Below are 14,037 nucleotides of genomic sequence, written 5' to 3' on the forward strand. Positions count from 1 at the left end.
GTGGATGTTCCTTTGCTTCTCAAGCATGGGGAGAACTACTGCTTGGAGGCCTAAATAGGCCTCACTGTGTCCAGTCTTCTGGATCTAAGACCCACAGTGCCTGCCTTGAGACCCCAGGGGAAGTATGTCATTTGGTAGACAGAACCCCAGACACTCCATAGGTGACCAGTGCTGGGAGTGGACAACCTGAGCTTCTCTCTACACAGGCCCTTGTGGGCATTTGTGCAGTCAGGGCTGACTCTGAGGCTTAAGCAGGTTCTCCTGTTTTAAGAGCTCCAAGGAAGGGCGAGGGGCCAAGCATATGCAGTTGCATGTGTACTAAAGATAAACCAGCTATTTGGCTGGGTCCAGAGCACAGGTTTCCTGAAAGGGTCAAAGTGTGGCGCCCTCTAGTGGCTGGAAAGCCAGGGAGGCATCTGGGGAACCACCAGCTTTCTCCTTGGCCTGTCCTGGACCCTGGTCCTCGGAAAGGCCTGCCAGTCCCCCAGAGACCCCTCCCCAGCCCAACTACTACTCTGGGATGTACTCTGCTGGAACCAAAGCTGGCTTCTGGGTCCCACTTCTCTGGAGCCAGACTACAGTGACCCCTGCACGAATCTGAGTTCAAACCAGCCAGCAAGTCCCTAGGCCTTGTCCATTTCCCACAAGCAAGCACATCTCCTGACAGGCAGATCAGTACTAGGCCAGAGGCCAACACAGGACATCAGTGGTGTCAACAAAGTCCTCATTGAAGGCAGCCTTTCTTGGACACCAGTGAGGACTAGGGCTGTACCCACAGTTCAACTTAGGTCAGAACCCGAGGGGTACTGTTGACAAGCTTTTAAGGAGTCACATCAGAGAGCCTATATTAAAGGATCACAGCATTAGGAAGGTTGAGAACCACTGGTCTGGGGACCACACACTTCCCTGCTGCACCCCAAGCCCTGCTGACCTCGGAGCCTCAAGCAGTGACACACACATGGTGGTGTAGGTCTTTATTTGTGGGGTCCCAGCAGGCCCAGCCCCCTCCAACAGTAAAGTCAGAGCATGTGTGCCCTGGCCTTTCCCTCGTGACCCCACTCCCCACTCCACAGGGCTGTAGTGACGTACTCCAGAAGGGAAGGAAAATAAACGTAGCCCTAAGGAGTGGATCGTCTGCATAGAAACCTCATTTAGTTTAAACTAGAAACAGGGGTACTGCAAGTGGCCTGCTTCTCCCAGATGGGTTTTCTGTAAGGTAAGGCTCTGTCTTCACTTGGGCTGGGATAAGAAGTTGGGTTGGGCAGGCTCAGGTCGGGACAGGATGGGACATAGGAGTGGAGGCAGACGCTGGGCTGGGGTCAAGTGCCCTGGCATCTCCCCTCCCCACCTGCCCCGCCGCTCAGGTGGCGTTCCTCTGGCGCACATTCTTGTCCTTGTCATTCAGGTGAGACCCGCTGCCCTTCCTAAGGGTACAAAAGGGACCCATCACTTTGACAGGCTCAGGGCTGGCCTCCACCCCACCGAAATCTGGCTGTCTCTTCAACAGTGGCCACCCACCTTCCCTGAGCCCACTGAGGCCTATGAAGATGGACACACGCTGGACACCCCCCATTTCTATAGGACACATAGCTAGCTCCCCAGAGCCCACAGAGGCTGCACTTACAGTGGGGCGGCGCCAGGGTCATCCTCTGCAGTCATAATCAGCCACATGAAGGAGAGAGGACATATGTCAGAGCCTTGTGTGAACCTTGCCCCACACTGCCACCCTCATGATGCTGCACAAGTGTCATGCATCGGTGACCAACACACTCCAACCCCAGGTCCACATGCCATCTGCAGCCCTAAGCCCTCATGGCTGCTGCCTGAGCTACAGGGGAGCTCAATACAGAGGACAGACGCTTGTGGGCAAGTGAGGGGGGAAGAGGAGGGCGACACTTGGAGGGCTGCTCACCGTCCAGGGTCTGGTCCGGCTTCCGCCTCTTCTCGTAGATGAAGATGATGGTGACCAACACCAGGACCTCGGCCACAATGCCCAGGAAGGGCCAGAGGGCTGCCAGGCGGCTGCGCACACGCAGTGAGATGGTCTCCCGAGCGCTGCCCTGGGAGTTGGTGGCATTGCACACGTAGGTGCCAGGGTCCACGTTCATGTCCAGGTCGCTGATGATCAGCTCCGACAGCTCAGGCGTGGATATAATGACGTACTTGCTATTGGTCTCAGTGCCGTTGGAGATAGTCTGGGAGGGGAAGGCCTTGTCATGTCCTGCCAGAGTCTCCTTCACTGTCCCAGGAGCCCCACAACATGCCCTTTGTGCGGTCCTTGGAGGCCCTGCCACTCCTGCAACCTCATGTTTTGTCACAGCCCTCTAGTGTCTCAGATCCTCACACCAAAGCCCACTCCTATGTCCCCTCTGATGCCCTCATGCCCACTCCCGTGGCATCCCTCACTATTCCTAGAACCCGGTGCCCCTTCTGCTGCCCTCCCTTTATCCAGAACCCCATGTTCCCATTGCAGCCCCTACTGCCCCTTGGTACCGCTCAAGCTCCATGTCCTTAGCCCTTACCTGGTCCCCAGTGTCAGAGGTCTTAAACCAGACCCACTCATCCACAGGAGGGTGGGACGCCTCAGACTTGCAGATCAGCTTCACAAACTCTCCCTCACTGGCGTGTTCCGATTTCTTTCCCACCTTGATCCTGGGTGGCCCTGTGAGGATGAGAGGCCTGATGCCCAAGCACGTAGACTGCTCTCAGCTCCAACACCTGCCCCTGGCCTTCACTACAACCACTTCCGCCCCACCCCCATTACCCTCTACATTGATGTTGCCTCTGCCCACAGGCTCAGGAAGGAAGATGCAGGAATATTCTCCAGAGCGGTCATCTGCGTCCACCCTGCAGGGAACAGAGTGGTGAGGTAAGGAGCTCACAAGGCATGCTATGCTGGCCACCTCCCCACCGAGGCTGCTCTCTGTGCAGACCACAGGCAGACAGAGCCTTGGGCTCTCTCATGCTCTACAGGGAGGCCATGCAGCCAATCTAGAGCTGTGGGGAGCCTGGCACAGCTGCACGTCAGGGCAGAGGCAGTTCCAGACATCAGGCCCCGAGTACCACGAACTCACGTGTACTTCATCTGTAGATCGGGCAGCGTGTCTTCCTGCAGTACCTTGCCACCTCTCATCCAGCGGTGGCCAATGATGTCAATGCCACTGCTGTTCAAAAAGCAGGTAAGCTGTGTCTTGGAGTCAACTTCCTGGACAGAGGTTACGATGGTGCCCGCTGCGGCCACAGGGAGAAAGCCATCTTAGCCCAGCTGTCGGCCCCACGCCCCCACGCCCCCACAGGGTCTGCTTTTGGAATCACAGCAGCGGACAGTCTACAGCCCCAGACCTCTAAGGCAAGCTGATGACCCACTACGAGTCAGCTTCCAAGGTAGGAGACCCAGCTGCCCAAGGCCCGCCTGCTGCTCATAGCTCCGTGGTTCAGGGGGAGCACCATCCACACTTCCCCACATGTTAAAGCCACACGGATGGCTCATGTTCCCTTCACTGGTGTTTGACCATCACTCGGAACTGGAAACGAAACCCCCAGAGAGCTCCGGGGAGGCTGGCTGGAATTTTCGTTTGCAGTAGACAGTCACTTGGGCAGCAGACCCCAACCCCACCAGACAAACACTGGGGAGGCTATGGGCCAGGACAGCAGGTGCACAGAGCAGAACAAGGTGGGAGGTCAGGGTGGAAGACAGCGGACCAAGGCCTGGGATGGGAGCCGAGGAACCACCTACAAGAGGGCAGGGCCAGCCTGCACCCAGCAAGGTGACCCCGACGAGTGTCCAGCCCACCCATGTCCCCAGGTGAGTCTCAATGAAGGGCAGAGCAGCATCTGGTTCTACAGAGTGGGAGCCAGGGTTGGATGGCACGAGAGGTAAACAGAGACAGGTGCCCTGGCCACTCACGTTCAAGGACCACCACGCTCGCCTGGGCACGGACCCACTTGACCCTGGGTGGCCGGGTCAGGTGGTTGCGGTCAGGGTCACTGCTGGCCCGGCATTCATAAGTGCCTGTGTCCTCTGCGGCGAGCCCATCAACAGACAGCGTGCTGGCTGCATGCTGGCGGTAGGTGGCATGGATGTGAACACGGTCCAGCCGGGCGCCATCCCAGAGCTGGGAGCAGCTGTCGTTTGGTTCATTCCCTTCAAACCACCACTGGATCTCCGGCATGGGGCTGCCTACAGCCTCACAGTGCAGGACCACGCTGCCCCCCGCCCACTGCTCCTGGGACATTGGCGCCTTGAGAAAGCCAGCTACAGAAAAGGGTTAGCACCCATTACTACAACTGCTAGGGCCTGCCACAGGCGCCAACACAACACAACTCCATTTCTTTTCTGCTTGCAGGGAGAAGTATGAAGTTAGGCAGACAAAACACAAAGGGCTGGGTAAAAATGTTGACCACCAAGCCAGTTCAACCCAAGACCCATGTGGTGAAGGACCTGTGCACAGCTAATGTGCACACGCATACACTAAGTGTGTCTAGAAAATAGACAGTGGGAGCCATGGCAGCTCGCCTATAATCCCACCACTCAGGAGGCCTATGCATGCAGGAGGATTGCTATGAGTTCCAGCCAGATGGGCTACGTGACAAATTAAAATAGGGCCTTCAGCATTACATAAGGGCCTGGGACACTCAGACTTGTATGCCTGCCCCAAACACATGTCCCAGGGGAGGGCAGGTCTTTGCATGCCTACACAAGGCGTGGTTGTTGTCTGAAGGTACTAGGTTTAGGGCCTCAGGCCCTGTATTGGGGGTGGGGGCCGAGGTAAGCACTTGCCCCAAAGCTCCAGGGGTCTGAATGACACAGCTGCTTCGGTAGAGAATGGTTTCCTGGTAACCTACATTCGAGATCTCCCAGACTGCCCAACCTGCAGTTCTTGGCAGGTGGTAGGCTGTCAGAAGGTCACAGCAGCGCCCTTCCCTCAGTCCCCTTCTCTGTCTACTGCTACAGGACGTCTGAATCAACACCACTTCATCTAGGGCTGTCAGCAAATACAGGTACCGGGCAGCCCCAACTCCAGTGGGGTTTCTGAAGAGACACTACACCATGGGTGTCGTACATCTGGGACAACACTGTCATGTTCCAAGGACCACGAGACTAACATGCCAGGCCGTTAGGGCCGACTAGGCCACCCATGATCTGGTCTCAGGAATGCAGGCTGCCCTGGCATCTCCTGCTGACCTTTCCACACAGAGCCTCACTAGCACTGCTTAGGGGTGACCATTAACTGCGATCCCAACCTTAGGAGCCTCAACAGGGTCTTTAGCTTCCAGCCTGTCGCCTGCCTCAGTTACCTTCCTTCCTGCCTACTCAAGCCAGGTGAGAGCAGGGCCAGTCTGAGGCACTGGGTAAACAAGTCAGCACCACAGGGTGCAGGGAGGGGAGGGGGCGCTGTTCTGGAGGGCGGCCCACACCTAGTCTCCTGCCATCCAGTGCTGACCTAGACTGCTGCCTTATCACCTCTCTCACCATGTCAGACACCTGAGGAATTAGGGTTAAATCAGATCTGGGTAACTGCTGGGGCAACACCCTGCAGTGAGTGTCTGAGGCTAACCTGGTCACTTACACAGAGAAAGCACATGAAACTGGGGTGTGGAGTGCTTAGACCAGCATGTAAGGGACCCAGCATCAAATTCCAGGCTCACGCAACAAGGAAACCTTAAGTGTCTATGCCACAGGGTTGACCTCTGAGCAGAACCCCCCACCCCCACTGTACAGTGGGAAATGATACATTACAGCTTGACCTGGGCCCTGCCCAGGCTGTAGGCTGTGGCTCTGTTCCCAGGAAGGGCTAGGACCTGCCCGTAAGCTACATTCTGTGCTTGGCTCCCGGCAGTGCAAAGGTCCGCTGAACCCCAGACAGAAAGCCACTGGGTTTTCCTACCCAGGACAGAATAAATCAACTGCTTCCATCTTGCCAGGGGACAGTTACCTGTACCCAAGAGCCAGCCTCATGGGAGCACCTCAAGATGCTTTGATGGTAAGGAAGAGGGTCCGGAAAAGGCGGGTCAGGATTGACCCCAGGCTCTGCTGCCTGGCACAGCCCCCTCCTGTACCTGCTGCTGATAGGGCAGAGATCAGTGGCCCACTTCTCCAGTGGAGCTCTGCTTCTGCCCTTGGCCTGCTGTCTGGGGCAAGCAGAGAGCAGCCCATGTGTTCCAGGCCTACCACACCACCTTTCCACATTCAACCTTGCCATGACCTTGAATACCTACCTTTCCCCACCTAGGCCCGGTGCCCTTTTGAGCCTCAATCAGGCAAGGACCTAAGGCCAGAATGGGCCAAACTCCATGCTGGGAGCAAGCTGAATGTGCTGGGCCCTGGCCACTGGAAATCCCATCAAGAATGATAATCCACAGTCCTCACTCCCAGGCAAGTCCCTGACCAGTCCTAGAACAGATGAGCGCAGCCTCAAGTTCTGGTCCCAGCCCAGAGGGGACTTCCATCTCCTTCCTTTGCTAGGGTCACTGCCAGGGTCGTCTGATACAGCCCCTGTGGAGTATGGAGAGCCTGCAAGCTCACCCCAAGGGGGACAGGGACTGCTGGGGACATCTGACTGAGACTCCTCCAAACCTAGGGAGGGGAACTGCCACTCAGAAACTCCCCACCCACCCTCCATGTGTGATCCCAGGCAGTCCGCCAAGCTTAGGACACATCACTCCCAGGCACCTCTGTACCCCAAGAAACCCACAGGCTCACCGCTCATCCCCCTTCCAAACCACGTCTTCCAAGCCTTGAGGTCAGCAACTCGGCAACTCCTCCACCCCAAGGTTGTCTCCCAATCCCTTCTCCATCCTCACACCACCAAATTTCTAGCCACCTCACTCCCACCCACATTCCCAAACTTGCGGCCCTCCTGCCAGGCACTTCTGTATCCCAAATCTCCTGAGCCACCTCCCCACATGGTCCCCCAAGCATGGACATACTGAAATGGTAGCTCCTCCCACTCTAGTCCCCCTAGTAGCCCCAAACCTTGGAGACAGCCTTTCAGGAACCCAGGTAACACTAAAGTGGCAGGTCTCTCTAACTAGATGCCCTCCTAATTTAGGGACTGTGACTCCCACCCTGTTCCCAGAGTGGATACACCAAGATTGCAGTTCCATTGACTCCCAGGTTTTCCAAATTTGGGAACTCCCCAAAGTGGCAGCTTCTTCGGCCGCCAGATCTCTCCAAACCTGGAGAAAGCCACCCGCAACACTGCTGTCCACCACCCGGGTCCCACAAACCTCTCCCAGATATCCTGCAATTCCCTCCTGCCCATGATTACTTTCCAGCCCTGTCTCTCAGGTGGAGGAATCCTCAACGTGGTGGCTTCTTTTATCCTCAGGCCCCAACACCAGGAGGAATTCAATCTCCAGGGTTGCTTCCCAGCCCTGTTACCCAGGCGGAGACATCAATATGGTCAAGATAATAGCTCTTCGACCCTGGACGCCCCTACTCAACCTTGGAGATGTTGCCCCAGAATCTGTCTTCCAGCTTCAGGGTCACCTCCTCCCACACTTCCCTAACTCCCCCAAACCTAAGCCAATTATAGTCATTGTTGTATCCCCAAACCTCCCGGGTCACCTCCCAGCCTCCGGGAGTTGGGACAGTTAAGGCAGCGGCTCCTTTCATCTCCAGCTATCCAAAATCTGGGGTCATTTCCACTCACACTTCTCTACTCCAAGTCCTCTAGATTACCTTCCAGCCATGTCCAGGTGGGGACTACCGCAAGGTGGCGGGCGGCTCCTTCCACCTCCGGTTCCCATAACCTTAGGATGTCTCCCCCAGAGAGCTAGTCTTTGATTTGTCTCTCCAGGGCCTCATCTCTAAAATCATCCCCCTCCACCTCGTCGCTCAGTCGAGGTCTGGGGTCAATTCGAGGGTCATCCACAGGCACTGTTACTTCTCCACAAATCTCCAGCCCCGAGCCCGAGTAGGGAACCAAAGCCGTGGTTCCCTACACCAAGTCCCCGAAATCTGTGGCTCACCTTAGGTCCGTGACCCCAGCCCGGTCCCAGCACCCCGTTCTTACCCGCCGCGCAGGCGCCTTGGCCACTCAGGAGCGTGAAGGCCAGCGCCAGCAGCAGCGCCGCCGCCATGTCGCCTCGTCCAAGAGCAGCCCCACTGCGGCTCTATAAGAAGGGTGGGGCGCGCGCGCACGCAGCACGTACGCACGCGGCGTCGCGGGGCGGGGCGCCAGGCGCACAGCGAGCAGGCACGTATCCAGCGTCTGCCGCTCAGGCTCGCGCTACAGAAGCGGAGCGGGTGGGGAAGCGTTGGCACGTGATCATACAGACCACACCCTCAAAGGGGCGGGGCCTGCGGCCTGGACTGCCTCTGTGCTCGCGGGCGCGCTCTCCCCTCGTTCGCGCTTTCTCACCCCCTCCCTCGCTCCCTCCCTCCCTCTCTGTCTCTGTCTCTTTTCGAGACAGGATTTCTCTGTGCTGCCCTGGCTGTCTTGAAACTTACTCTGTAGACCATACTGGCCTCGAACTCAAAGATCCACTTGCTTCTGCCTCCGGGGTGCTGGGATAAATGCCTGCTCTAAGACGCTCAGCTCTCCTGTTCATTATAAAAAAAAAAAAAAACAAAAAAAACAAACTTATATTTGAGCAGGTTGGTGGTGGCACACGCCTTTTATATCCCAACACTCAGGAGGCAGAGGCAGGCAGATATCTGAGTTTTGAGGCCAGCTTGGTCTGCATAGCCAGTTCTGGGCTAGCCTGTGCTAAGTGGTAAGGCCCTATCTCAAAAATGTATTTATGGGGTTGGGGATTTAGCTCAGTGGTAGAGCGCTTGCTAGGCTGGGTTCGGTCCCCAGCTCCGAAGAAAAGAAAAAAAAAAAAAAGTATTTATTTATTTCTTTATTCATTTATTTGTAAGCATGTCCCTCAGTGTGTGTGTACCACATGAATGCATGTGCCACAGAGGCCAGAAGTGGGCATTTGATCCCCTGGAGTTGGTATTATGGGCCTGATGTGGGTGCTGAGAACTGAAATGTCCTCTGGAAAAGCAGCAGGCACTTTAACAATTGAGCCATGTCTGGTGGGTTAGCTCAGTTGGTTAGAGTGTGGGGCTAGTAACGCCAAGGTCGTGGGTTTGATCTCTGTAAGGGCCAGTAATGGAATCTTTCTGGGCTGGCGGGATGGTTCAGTGGTTAAGAGCACTGACTGAGTTCAATTCCCAGCAACCACATGGTGGCTCACAGCCATCTGTAATGGGATCTGATACCCTCTCCTGGTGTGTCTGAAGACAGCGGCTGTGTACTTACATACATAAAATAAATAAAAATCTTATATAAAAAAAGAATTGAGCCGTCTCCCCAGCTGTAGCTTGTCTTACTTATTTTTAAATTTTATTTTTGCCATTTTGTTGTTTTAACCTGATTTTGTGGCATGTATTGTATCACAACTTGGGGGTTTTGTTTGCTTGAGAAAGGTGCTCATTGTGTAGACTTGGCTGGCTTGGAGTTTACTCTGTATACCAGGCCAGCTTCTGGCTCTGTCGCTGAAATCGAAGGCCTTAATCCCCACATTTGGGAGGCAGAGGCAAGCGGATCTCTGTGAGTTCGAGGCCAGCCTAGTTTTTTTTTTTTTTCTTTCTTTTTTTTTCGGAGCTGGGGACGGAACAACCCAGGGCCTTGTGCTTTCTAGGCAAGCGCTCTACCACTGAGCTAAATCCCCAACCCCCAGCCTAGTTTATATAGTGAGTTCCAGGATACCCAGGGCTACACAGAGAAACCCTGTCTCGAAAATCCAAATAAATAAATAAAAATAAAAGTGGGAGGTGGGAGCAAGCAGGGTTTTGGCAGCAGCTTCCAGGGTCAGCAGTCCCTTTGAGGGGGTGCACACCATGCCAGGGTCTTCGGGAATATCTCAAAACACACAGCCATGGGCAGGAGCGAGAGGCCAGTCCAGGAGCAGTACAAAGCTTGGTGTCAGAAGGGCCAGGACCGAGTAGAAAGTCACTATGAGCCTGGTGACCCACTTACACACAGCAGCAGTTGCCTCTCAGAGGCTTGGGGGCCTCAGCACTAACTACCCAGAATCCTAAAGCCTCCATGGAACGGCTTTTCCGAGCTACGTGCAGAATGAGGGTTAGGGCAGGGGAAGGGCCAGCTGGCATCAAAGGCCCTTAGGGTCAAAACAAACAAGGTTGGGCGGGCTGGAATTCCTCACCCCCTGCCTGTTTGGGCCTCGGGGAAATTTCAGGTTGGCCTGGAAGCCCTGCCCTGTGCTTACACAGTGAAGCTCCGCCCCCTCCCAGGCCTGGCTTTCTAGAGTCTTCCCTGACCCTACATGGCCCGCAGCCTTCGGAAGCCCTTTAGCTCTACTTCATCTCAGCCGCCTGACGTCCCCTGACCAGTCCGATTAGCAGATAAAGATGTGGAAAGCCTAGAATGGCGGTGCATACCGGTCATTCCAGCACTTGGTGACTGGAAGCCAGTAGCTCAGTGTCCTTTGGCAAAAAGTCAGTTCGAGGCGGACCCTGGGCTACAGGAGACCCTGTCAAAAAGCAAACTTAACCAAAAACACACACGGAAGGGGGCTGGAGAGATGGTTCAGCTGTTTAAGGGTACTGACTGCTCTTCCAGGACAGATGGGTCTATCTCCAGCACCCACAGGGCAGCCTACAGACATCTCTAACTCCGAATCTGATGCCTGCTTCTGCTCTCCTCAGACTACCACGCACCGCACGGCAAGCAAGTGGTGCACCAACGGGCAGACGGGCAAAACACCCATTCAGACCCACATGTTATTCTCTACCCACAAAATGAGCCAATTCGAGCCAAATTAAAGTATAGAAAGGCAGGTTTACTGGGAAGCTGCTCTCAGGTGGGTTCACTGGTCCCAAAGGAGGGAGGCAGAGGGGAGGGGAAAGAAAAAAGACGAAGGTGCATGGAGCAAGAAAATGCAGAGAGGGAGAGAGAGGGTTAGGGTGTTGGAAAGAGCTGCTGGGGGAGGGGCAGCCCCCGGTACCAGGCAGGGACGGAGGAATGCTGGGAGAATCCACCTTGGTATGTTAAATATGCACGTCAGGCCCTTGTGCCAGGTCTGTAACCCAACACATATAAAATGAAGTTAAGTTTAAAAAGAAAATAACTAGCCAGGTGGCAGTACACACCTTTAATCCAGCACTTGGGCGGACCGCTGAGGCCAGCGTACTCCTACTACTACGGAGTGAGGTACGGACAGCCAGGGCTATATGGAGAAACCCTGACTCAAAAAAACAAAACAGGGGTTGGGGATTTAGCTCAGCGGTAGAGCGCTTGCCTAGCAAGCGCAGGGCCCTGGGTTTGGTCCCCAGCTCCGAAAACAAGAAAAAAAAAAAAAACAAGCAAACAAAACCCAACAACAACAACAAAGAGAAAGAAATCAAGGAGGAAAGAAGAAAAGATAAATACCCAAATCGACCCATAAAATTTGAGTGTCATAGTTTTAAAATTTAGATTCACTTTTTAGGGCTTTTTCACCCAGTGTTTGCAACATAGATATATTGAGAACCATCTGTTGTGTATTGAAATTCAGGATCGTTTGTGGTTGTTTTGTTTTTTATTTGTTTTCTTTTTTTCTTTTTCCCAACACATGGTTTGTTTCTCTGTGTAGCCCTGGCTGTCCTGAAACTCACTCTGTAGACCAGGCTGGCCTGGAACTCAGAGATTCGCCTGCCTCTGCCTTCCCAGTGCTGAGATTAAAGGTGTGTACCACGACCACTGGACTAAAATTCAGGATTTTAATTTAATTTTTGTTTGTGTTTTGGCTGTGTTGGAGATGCAATTTGTAGAGTCCCATGCTTTGTTACTGAGCCGCGCTCCCAGACTCTTCACTGGGGAAGGCACTCGTTCCCCAGCCCCTGATTTGGTCTCTGCAAGTGACAAAAGAGATCAACGGAATCCAAATAAAGACAGAGGCTAGCATGGCCAGGCCTCAAGCCCTGGAGAGCCAGAATCCTTGACTCTAGGAGAGGAAGGGCGCGCCCTGCCAAGCTCCACCTGCACAGATCCGCTCTGGCTGCAGATTAGAGAGCGAGTCTTTTTGTCAGAAGCTTTGTGTGGACATTTGAGTTGCCCACCTGGTGAGGGCTCTTCTGAGGAGCGGATGGGAAGGTTCCCACAGAAGAAACGCCGGGCGCCACAGCAGCCCAGCCCACAGGAAGGCTTTCTACCTGCATGTGCTCTGGGTGGAGTAGCAGCTCTCCCCGGCTCTCCCATGACCCGCCTTCCCTTGCTCTACTGAGACATAGCTGTAAGATATACATGTGTTGTTTGGGCTGTTTTTATTTTATTTCTTTACTTTTTATTTATTTGCATCATCATTTTTTCGAGACTAGGTTCTTTGTGTCACCCTGACTGTCCTGGAACTCGCTCTGTAGACCAGGCTGGCTTTGAATTCAGCTATCCGCCTGCTTCTGTGTCCGGAGTGCTGGGATCAAAGGCGCGCGTGCGCCATTACTTCCCAATTTTGTGTACTTAACTTCTGTAAGAATGTTTAAATTTATTTTAAGTTAAAAATACTTCTACTAGTGTGTATATTCATGTATAAACGAGTTTTATTTAATTTTATTTTATGTGTTTGTGTTCCTACATGTACTTGCGAGCCCCATGTTAGCATTGTCTTAAGCTCCACCCCACAGTTATCTGGCAACAGCCAGCTATGCCTGACTCACTATAAAAGGGGCTGCTTGCTCCCTCCTCTCTCTCTTGCTCATTCCTTCCTGCTCCGACTCTCTCCCCATCCCCCCAATGTGCTCATGGAAGGCCTCCATGTATCTACTCTTCCCTCTCCTCCCCTCCTGTGACCCTCCCCTTCTCTCTCCCTCTCTCTCTCTCTCTCTCTCTCTCTCTCTCTCTCTTTCTGCTCTCTCTCTCTGCCTTTTTCTCTGCCCTACTACCTCTTAACTCCCTCCCCATGCCCTGAATAAACTCTATTCTATACTATACTGTCTGTGGCTGGTCCTCTCAATGGCCCCCAGAGGGCCACACCTCACTATACCTCCATAGAACATATCTCCACCTCTCTTTAGTACCCCAGGGAAGTTCCCAGAGGGTCCAGAAGAAGGCGCTGGATCCCCTGGAACTGGAGTTAAGAGAGGGTTGTGAGCCACCTTGTGCTGGAAATGGAGAGCAACAAGTGCCCTTAACCATGAGCACCTCTCCCGCCCCTCTTTTCTTTTCTCTTTTTCTTTTCCTTTGGCTTAGGGTTTCTTACTGTCTTCATGCTGGCCTTGAACTCAGGCTCCTTGTCTCAAATGAGGGCAAGCTGTCCCCTGTAGTCTCACGAGGCTGAGGGCTTGGTCCTTGGTTGGTGGGCGTGGTTGGGAGGTTTAGGAGGTGTGGCCTTCCTGGGGGAGGTGTGTCACCATGGGTGGACGTGGAGACTCATCACTCTCTCAGCTGGTGAGCTCTCAGCTTCTGTGCCTGTTGGCCATGTTGACCCACCATGATGGACTCTCACCCTCTGAAACTGTAAGCCCAAATAAACTCTTTCTCCCATCAGTTGCCTTGGCCTTGGTGTTTTATCACAGCAACAGAAAAGCAGCCAGTGCAGCCTGAGTGCACACCATGCCTGCTGCTTATGAATCCTGAGGGCCGGGCCTCCTGTGTCCTGTGCCTGGCGTTCACTGCCCAGGATTCCAGGACAGCAGTAGTTGTTCCGGGGTGGGAGGTGGGGCTTCCACTTGGCTCTTCACAGTGAGATGATTCTGGAGCCCTGGCCCCAGCCTCCTCAGGCACTCAGTCTGGTTGTTCCTATCCTGTGGTATATAGGGACCAGCAGCTGAGGGGCTAATCAGTGCTGTCCTGGGGGAAAACCAGGTGTGCTGGTACACGCCTGTCAGCCTGACACTCAGGAAGCTGCAGCAGGGGAATCATTGCAGGCTCAAGGGCAGACTAGGCAATGAGAGAGAAAGAGAGAGAGGAGAGAGAAACCTCATCGGTTGTCCATTGCCAGGTGGGGCAGGGCTCTGACTCCACATTACTGCTTATCGGCCGGGTGGCTCTCGTCTGGCTCTTTGGACTCCGGCTCCTCATGGGATGGGTGGGACTGCTTCTG

At 54.2% G+C, this 14,037-nt stretch overlaps 1 protein-coding gene and 1 long non-coding RNA gene across 3 annotated transcripts; one reads left to right on the forward strand and one right to left on the reverse strand.

Moving 5' to 3' along the window:
- Positions 1–959: 959 nt before the first annotated feature.
- On the reverse strand, positions 960–8,194 carry Bsg (basigin (Ok blood group)). Of its 2 annotated transcripts, XM_032908670.1 has the most exons (8): positions 8,019–8,128; positions 3,908–4,255; positions 3,075–3,231; positions 2,765–2,847; positions 2,523–2,662; positions 1,913–2,195; positions 1,625–1,649; positions 960–1,424 (listed from the first exon to the last, which is right to left on the reverse strand). In XM_032908670.1, exons 1-8 carry the CDS (start codon positions 8,083–8,085, stop codon positions 1,361–1,363), a joined length of 1,167 nt encoding a protein of 388 aa, XP_032764561.1. In that variant the 5' UTR covers positions 8,086–8,128; the 3' UTR covers positions 960–1,360. The 2 variants fall into 2 exon arrangements, with proteins under 2 accessions (XP_032764561.1, XP_032764556.1); XM_032908665.1 differs by lacking the exon at positions 3,908–4,255 and having other exon boundaries at positions 8,019–8,194.
- Positions 5,143–7,557, forward strand: LOC116905704. The gene is made up of 2 exons (XR_004388564.1): positions 5,143–5,984; positions 6,234–7,557. It is a non-coding gene; the product is annotated as an uncharacterized LOC116905704 (long non-coding RNA).
- Positions 8,195–14,037: the final 5,843 nt, after the last annotated feature.

Source organism: Rattus rattus, chromosome 1 (assembly GCF_011064425.1).
Source record: "Rattus rattus isolate New Zealand chromosome 1, Rrattus_CSIRO_v1, whole genome shotgun sequence".
Taxonomy (NCBI): domain Eukaryota; kingdom Metazoa; phylum Chordata; class Mammalia; order Rodentia; family Muridae; genus Rattus; species Rattus rattus.